The sequence below is a fragment of the Bombus pascuorum genome, chromosome 4, assembly GCF_905332965.1.
Source record: "Bombus pascuorum chromosome 4, iyBomPasc1.1, whole genome shotgun sequence".
NCBI classification, from domain to species: domain Eukaryota; kingdom Metazoa; phylum Arthropoda; class Insecta; order Hymenoptera; family Apidae; genus Bombus; species Bombus pascuorum.
The window spans coordinates 17,261,350-17,270,337 of NC_083491.1; the positions used below are offsets into that span (position 1 = coordinate 17,261,350).

Here is an 8,988-nt window from a genome sequence, read left to right on the forward strand (position 1 = left end):
TATTGCAATAAAAATTCTAAAAAAAACTTATTTGAATATTTAAAAAACAAACTGTGATTAATAGCATGTAGTATGATTGGGTGATAGGAATTTAGAAAATATTTCAAGTTTATATTTTTAACTTCTAACAATAATATATTTTAAAACATATTGTCAATAGGTGGATAGACATTATAACATATAAACTATATTTTAAAATATAAGATAAGAATGTTTTTTTCTGCTCTTAGCAGTTATATTTCTGTAATCCCATATCAATGATGTCATTTTGAAAAAGATTTTTTCTGGCATTTAGTGAAAACTGAAGAGAAATGGGATTTCAGAATTGACAGTTTCAAACTGAAGTCTTATCATTTAGAAAATGTATGGCCATGTTTTTCTATATACACTGATATTTGTGTCTAGCACAGAATGATTTCAAATACTTATGCAAATGCCAATGCATTGTAGAATCCTCTAAAATATTATAATATTGTGCAAGCTCATTAAATGCAATACAATAATTTATTGTAATAAATAATTTTAAAAAATTATAATACAAATCTTGTGTTATTTCAACTTAAAATTTACAACATCGCATATATTTAACTTACTCTATACATTTATACATAAATAAATACTTATTCTGATCTTTAAAAAATTACAAATTTTCACATGGGGGATTCTCCAATGATCTCATTTGAAAATGTAGTTTTTAAAACAATGATTCATAACAAATAAATACATTATGCTTAACTCTCTCAGTTTAATTTCATGTCTTACTTATTTCATCTATTTAATCTAGTTGTGCAGTTTTTTTTTTTTTAATAATAATCTAAATTTAACTATAGAATGCATGCGATGCATGTGTACGATAAAAGAACAGGAGTATCATAGAATATTGCAACATATTCTGCACTTGGTAATTACAGTTGCTTAGGAATAATTACAATTGTTTTATGGATGCATTGACTCGTATTGGAAATACTTTTATGTTCTTTCAGATATTACACTTTTATTAAATTGCGAATCTAACGAGTGATTGCCTACAAACAATACTTCCCTGTATTCTCGTTTCTTTGGACTATTTCGTCTCTTTCTCTAACAGCATTAAAATTTATCAAAATTCACCGCAATGCTTCTGTAATTAAATTCAGCAATAAGTTTTATTTAATCCCTAAACTGTATTATTGTTCAATATTATATGCATATGGTCGTTTCTTAAATAAACATGAAAAACATAACATAGCATAAAATATAAAAAAACTCCAAATTACAAAACACACCATGAAACACTTGAATATAATAATGTGATCTTTCTAGAGTGCCTTTTAATGATAAACCATTATAGTATCTAAAATTCTGACCATGGTAACACTCTGATAATATAATAAGAATAAAATAAACAAGATTAATTTTAAATAATAATGCTCTTTTGTATAATTGCTATTGTATTATATATATTAATATAGGCACTTTCTACAAGTAACTGGAGACCTTTAAAATGTGCAATAAAAATGAAATTTTCAACAACTTTCTTATTATTAAAATCCAATTCTATGTAGGTGCTAAAAATGTCTTTTTTAAAATAGTAAATTAACTAGGAAAGTCGAATAACTAATTGATAAATAGAATATACTTATACATATAATTGTAAGCACACATAGTTTTATTAGATTTTTGAGACGGTTATGATAAAATTCTCATAATATCTTAACTATAAAAATCGTGTATCATGGTTAATACAAAGTGCAGTTTGTAATCTAAACAGCATTTGTTTTGTTTCTTCATTCATTATACATTTATTGCTCTAAATAGATTTGTAAATTGATAGATTAATTGCACAAGGTGTGATACTTGTTCCAAAAGTTACTTTAATGTACTTGGTAACATTACAGCTTTTAAATGTGATGAAGGAGAATGAAATTTTGCAATGTAATAAGAAATTCTCATGTAATAGAATTCTCATGTAGAAAAAATAAAAAATATTCAGCAAACGAAACTTAAAATATTGAAACTATCTTTTTTAAATTAATGTTGTATGCACAAATAAAAATCCATATAAAAATGCACTGCTAAAATTTAAAAAGAGATAATTAGCAATTTAATTACTTACAAACCTCATTCAATGATAAGCTTCTACAATTCGCAATCTATCCTCCATCATTTATATATTTATAAACAAAATTTTTTAATATATGGCCACCATGGTCTATTGTTACTACTTATTGCTATCAGATTATTACACCATCATTTTATTTCGCTCGAATAATACTGATTTGAAATTAATATCAGACTAATGTAATCTTAAATGTCGGTTTTTAAGATAAAATGAAATTTTCTAATGTAATACATACTTATTGGTATTAAATGCATAAGATTTGCTGTTCTAGAGAACTATTCAACTTCGATGCTTAACTTATCAACTTTTTTAACTTATTAATTACATCTTGTTCATGGTTTTTAAGGCACCCGATATACATGAAAGGAAATTTGAATGTACAACTTATTGCTCAAGAGAAATTGCCTTATCACTGGAACTTAAAAATCATGAACGAGCGCGAGTTTTTTTTTAAATTCTGACATTTTTTTTCGTAATAAATGCAAAATATGACTGTTATATTAAAAAAATGTCATATAAAACGTTCCTAAAAGTAAAGCAATAATATCTGTATTTTATAATCGACTTAATCTATGAAGTATAAAAAATAAATAGCAGTGCTTAATTAATAGCAAGGTACATAATAACACGTATACATAAAATAACATAAAATACATAATATATATAAATAAAATAACTCAAGGCAATTAATATTGCTAACTATAAAAATTCACCAATATTCCATACAAATAAAACTAGAAGCAGTAAAGTAAAACATTTATATAATTTTTTCAAAAGTGATAAATATCTTTCTCAAAAATTGACTAGTACTTGACATATCTTTGATCTAATTTATTAACTAGAATATTTCTGTATGTTTATGCAAATATATGAATGTTGAACAGTGATCTATTTTTCTCTGTGATTTATTTGGCAATAATACTTACTTCAATTCTTACGGAGTTGTTGATGTTAAAAATGTTGGATCAACTGCAGCAACCTTTGCAGTTAAGAATGCATGCATACAGAACAATAAATTCTGTAACTGAGAACATTCCAATTCCTACAAAGAAAAAGAACACAAGGAAATAAATTATTTTTACTTATGACAAATAAATACCTTCGTCTCAATAGCGATACTATCCAACTCTTGAAAATGTAACTTCAGTCTACTTTTTCCATCGTCGCTAGATCCTCTTAATTGAGAAAATTTATAACGCCATACAGTCTCTCCAATATCTTCATAAGAAAGTGTAAAACCTTGAGTCCATTCTAAGGTTAATCCTGCACTCCTTCCATTAAAAGTAACAGGAAATGTTTTACTCTATAAGAGACAATATATTATAATAGAAAATTCCATAAATAATTTCTAACAAAATACATAAAAGCTTATTACTAACTTTCAAATGTGTAACAGCTGAACACACTGCAGTATGCCATGCTGCCTCAACTCTTAAGAGTTCTTGTCTAGTTTCAACGCTTAGATATCGTGGAGGTTTACCCGGGCTTTGTGCTAAAAAGCAGTGCTGTCTTTCATCTACATTTTCGGACTCTCGCATTACACGAAACATTGTTTGATATACTTTAAAAGTTAATGCACATCGTGACCAATCTCCTATATTACACTAGAAATACATCATAGTATTTAGTTGTACAATATACACTGTTAATATTTATTAATACTTACAGGAGGCGTTTCAAATAATAACAAATCGGGTCCTTTCAGTGCTAAAAATCTCGGTCTATAACTCTGCCATGGCTGATTACTATTGCTTACTGCTTCATTAACCCAGCCCATGTATTCTATACGTTCACCAACTCCAAAATTACGATTATATAATTTCATCTGAAAAATAATTATGTAAATTATAAACAAGTATATGGAAATTATAAATAAATGAACTTGGAATATTATGTTTTTCACCTGTAAATGTGTTAAACCTGTAATATTATCAGTTATATACTTTAACCATTGACTCAGAATAGCACTATCATCACAGTGTATTACACCAGTACGTGCACCATTTAATCCTCTTACTTCGAACGCATTTCTTCTTAACTTATCTGTTCCAAAGATGTATCTTGTCACATAAGCCATCATTAATGGAACTGGAATTACATAAGATTATTAGCTCTCTTAAATAAATAAAGAAGAAACATATCATAAAACATTATTTCAACCTGTTATAACATCTATCCATTTCTTATATTGCATTGAAGTGGCTGATGCATTTGAACTTTGTCTACTATGACCACATCTAGGACTACCACTTTGTCTGTTAGGTGATAACCACTCATCTTCTGAACCTCCATTTGCAACATTATCTAATTTCTCTTCTTTTTCTAAAAATTATGTTAATGCTCTAAAGTAAAATGCAAAAGAAAATATTTTATATTATAAAATTGAATAAATCATATTTACCATTTTTTTGTAAAAATGGCTTTGCTGCACGATAATGTTTTACTGTCAAAACTACTATATCACCTGCATTTCTTAAAATGTTAACAGCATCATCATGATTACATGCAGTTATATATTCTCCATTTACTATAAAAAAATAAAATTATAACTTTAAATGATATAATTTCCACTGATATTTTAAACGTGGGTTTTACTTTGTAACACCATAGGTGAATAGCTAACATGGAACAATATTTCAAAGGAAGAAACCAATATTGACAGGTCTGACACAAATAGAATAAGCATTCAGGACTACCTATATACAGAAATACAATTCTTATTGATGAAATATCTTTTCATAAAGAAATATCAAAGTTCATATCATTTACATCCATTAATTATGATAAAAAAAATTTATTTAATAATTTATATTTAATGATTACTGAATTTACCTTTAATAATTGCATCTCCTACAAATAGTTGACCACATTCATCAGCTGCCTGACCTTTATAAATTCTAGATATGAGTACAGGAAGTTTATGCTCTGCTCCTCCCTTTATGCTTAATCCTAATCCTCCAACTTTTTGTCTAGTGATTTGCACCATTCTCTCTTTAGCATCTAATGGTGGTTTATTATGATTCGCTGTCTGCTGAAAATCAGTATTACTTTTTATAAACCATACAAATAAGATAGTAATGACATAATATGATGATATTAAACTTTACCTCTAAATCTTCCCTTTGGAGCTTTAAAACTTCCATAGACAGATGTAAACGCATTGGTACTGACTTACTTTTTCCATCACTAACACTCACCATCCCTGTCCTTACCTTTTCAAAGAAAATAAATATTGAAATCTGATTTATTTGAATGAACATTAAATGAAGTAATTATCTTAAATTATATAAATATAAATTAAAAGAGATATATACATTAAATTAAATTTTTATATACAAATCCTTCAAATTATATATTTCATATGTACAAATGATATATACATAAAATTCCATTATAAGCAGTTATATATATTAAGGGAGTATGATAAAATATTAAACTCATCATTGATAAATTTAGAAAATCAATCCCAGTTTCTATTTGAATTACAAACATCCCTGTATATTAATTAATTAACTGTATCATTCAATTACTTTGTAAATATGCATTCTATTATATAGATATTCCCAAACAATTCACAATTGTTTATTTTTAACTTATAGTACCAAACTTTTTTATATATCTTGATATTTAAACGACTATACAGTTGAAATAAGTAAGAATATGGAACGATATAATGTTTTAATATTATGCTATTACATTTATAACATAAATAATTTCTAAAATTTCTTAAAAATTACAATTTTTTATGACTCATCTATTTCATATTTATATTTCGTTATTTTAAAATAATAGTAATCCGAAAATTGACGATAAAATTTGACTGTGGAATAAGTATATACTGCAGTATCCTTTTTCACATTAACAATGTTTGGATTTTAAAAAATTATCAGAAAAACACTAAATTATGTTTAAAAGAACTAAGTATATTAACTGCTTACCTTCAGCTTCTGATCAATCTTCTCCTCGATCGGAGTACTCATTTTCGTTGCGTTGATTCTCATTATTTAATATAATTATGCAGCTCATACATACAAGCCCCCGTATTGCCAAACACAAATTTCCGGGGTTAACAAAGTTTCGTAAATTGTTGATATAACAAGTAACATAGTTTTAAACGAATCGTTCGGCACAGTTACAAGTACTACTCGAACAATGAAAAGTCAAGATCATATTCTTATTGTTCTTATCGAAAAAAAATGCACCAAAGAACTCGCAGAAGATATGTAATCGAGGACTCACGATATTTTAAAATGTGACAAATTTATCGAAAATCGTGATTTTTCAAACCATACCATCGTGACGTTTTAAAACGTTCGGTGAAGTAAAAACCCCGTTAACCGGGACGCAGAAAAATTGGAGTGGGCTAAAAGTAGCTAAAAGCCCGCGGCTGAGGCGCATCGATTTATACAATGTGACGCGCATCGATGGTACTTCGTTTGTTTCGAATCGCGGGAAATACGAAAACAGAATATTTTAGTATATTATTTATATTTTGTTATATTAGTTATTTAAATATGATTTGATAAATTCAGTGATAAAATTTTAACATATGTAATATATAAAAAATGTATTGACATAGGATAGCGATAAGAATGATATTCAAATGCGGATTATTATATTTATTATTAAACGTATTGTTATATTTTCTAGTCACTGCACATTATCGAAATTTGCTATCTTATTTATTAATCATAATTGTACAATAAAATACATTTAATTCCATTTTTTAAAAATTCGAAATAAAAAGTGCATTACACATGCAGCATAGAAAATATAAAATTATTATTAAGGTATAAATATTCTAACAATAGAATAATGCACAGTTATATTGGAAAATATCTAAAGAAAATATACAATGCAAATTTCTCCGCCGTTTATTGTGCCATTGAGGTTTTATTTATGAATGCATAATTAAACAGAAGAGCGTTCACTTTTTATTAATAATGAATAAGAAAATTAATCTACACAACTTCCTTTATAACTTATATTTTCTTTATACAAGTTACTTTATATAATTAGTTTATCAATTATAATTTGCTTTCATCTGTTAAAATAAAAAATTATATCATATTTTTATAACAATAGCAAAAATTTTATTTCTCCTGCACAATGTTTTATTGTAAGAAAAAATGTGCAATTAATAGATTTAATCAAAAAATACTATCTGCGAAATTACGCATTAAACAACATATGAGCATTTCTCTTTAAATAAATTTAAATACTTTTCACATAAATTTATTATGAAAACATAATTGTTTTTAGAAAATCATAAGATGCATTTATAACTCCCCAACTTATAAATGATCGCATACAATTTAAATGCACACCTTTGTAAAATGATATTACTCTTCTATCTCTTGCGACATATAATTTACGAATAACTGTCATAAATTTCTCAAAATTACCACCTATTTTTGACTGCATATGTATTTTTATTACATTTATAGGATAAAATACAGTACTTGTGAAACCACCTATTAAAGCACCATTAATAAAACTTGTAAATAATGACTCTTGTTCACCAATGTATTTTTTTGATTGTTCTTTAAGAATAAAGAACATGAGATTGGAACAACTATTTCTGTATATAATTGGTACTAATCCACGATAACATTCTGATATACCATAATTTTTTAATAAATATTTAAATGCATGCGAAGTATTTTTAAATTTATCATGATACCGCCAATCCTGGAGCAATGTTTGTACTCTTTCGAGGGGCATAAGTATAGCCTCAACAGTACCAGCAAAATGTGCTGCTATTATTCTACTTAATATATCATTATTTGTTAATGTGCACAAACGTTCTTTACAACCTTCATACATACTAAACATTACACTAACCGAAAGAGACTTCTGACAAAAGGGTGGTAAGATCCCACGGTATAATAATCTTATTCCCTCTTTAGATATCTGACGAAACGCAGTATTGGCTGGAACATCTTCCAAAATCTGTTACAATAATAGAAATTTATTTATTTAATATGTATATTCTGATGTTTAAAGTATTACAAAATAATTTATTTTACACATACCTGTCTAAATATAATCTTATTAATAGGAAAAGTAATAGATACATTAATTACTGCAGCACCCCATCCACAAACAAATTCTTTACAATCATTATTATTAAGTGTTAATAATGATCTTAGTGAGACATTTTGTGAAGCAACGTTACTCATATTAATAATTTGTGTAATAATTTGTTCAGACTATAATTTAGTAGCAACCAATCATAATTATATCTTTTATACCATTTCCTCCTTACATCGTTCAAATTAAATAAATCGTTTACCTGTAATTAACAGATAAATAATATGATTTCAATATGTAAAACATTTCATTATTATTTATATTATGTAATTTTTATACACCCCGTAACTTTTATAGGCTCAATATATGTACAAATTTGTAAATATATAACTCACATTTCATGCAATTCATATTCAGCCCATATCGCTTTATATGTACCATAAATCCGACATAAATATGCTTTTTGGTTCACGAAATTTCCAACCCGCATTTCTTTCTTAAGTACTACGAACAGTACTGATAATTTAAACGTCGGCTTATGTCAAGATTTTAGTCTTTAATTTTCTTTTTCTTTGCATAATCAGATATGACACCAATTAATTATATACATATGTGAACCAATCAAAGTTACAAAATATCAAACTTCAAAATACATTTCTTGATACATATAATCGAAAAAAGTGTTATTCACAGAATATCAATTATATTTTTATTTATTTATAAGACATGTCCGTAAAAAAGGAGAGAGAGAAAGAGAGAGAGAGAGAGAGAGAGAGAAAGAGTAGGGGAATTTCTATCGTAATTTGCAATGGAAATGTGACAAAATATTAGATTAACAAAAATTAATTTTTCTT

At 26.6% G+C, this 8,988-nt stretch overlaps 2 protein-coding genes across 4 annotated transcripts; both read right to left on the reverse strand.

Annotated features, from left to right (window-relative positions):
- Positions 1-108: 108 nt before the first annotated feature.
- Positions 109-6,498, reverse strand: LOC132906344 (gamma-1-syntrophin). Of its 3 annotated transcripts, XM_060958462.1 has the most exons (11): positions 6,040-6,498; positions 5,209-5,313; positions 4,934-5,132; positions 4,503-4,628; positions 4,262-4,423; positions 4,005-4,189; positions 3,768-3,926; positions 3,481-3,705; positions 3,201-3,404; positions 3,028-3,143; positions 109-1,120 (listed from the first exon to the last, which is right to left on the reverse strand). In XM_060958462.1, exons 1-10 carry the CDS (start codon positions 6,100-6,102, stop codon positions 3,036-3,038), a joined length of 1,536 nt encoding a protein of 511 aa, XP_060814445.1. In that variant the 5' UTR covers positions 6,103-6,498; the 3' UTR covers positions 109-1,120; positions 3,028-3,035. The 3 variants fall into 3 exon arrangements, with proteins under 3 accessions (XP_060814445.1, XP_060814443.1, XP_060814446.1); XM_060958460.1 differs by having other exon boundaries at positions 109-3,143; positions 6,040-6,497; XM_060958463.1 differs by having other exon boundaries at positions 109-3,143; positions 4,934-5,129; positions 6,040-6,496.
- A 263-nt stretch (positions 6,499-6,761) lies between these two features.
- LOC132906360 (mitochondrial nicotinamide adenine dinucleotide transporter SLC25A51) lies at positions 6,762-8,885 on the reverse strand. The gene is made up of 4 exons (XM_060958495.1): positions 8,530-8,885; positions 8,137-8,396; positions 7,182-8,053; positions 6,762-7,070 (listed from the first exon to the last, which is right to left on the reverse strand). The coding sequence occupies exons 2-3, from the start codon at positions 8,281-8,283 to the stop codon at positions 7,340-7,342; spliced, it is 861 nt and encodes a 286-aa protein (XP_060814478.1). The 5' UTR covers positions 8,284-8,396; positions 8,530-8,885; the 3' UTR covers positions 6,762-7,070; positions 7,182-7,339.
- Positions 8,886-8,988: the final 103 nt, after the last annotated feature.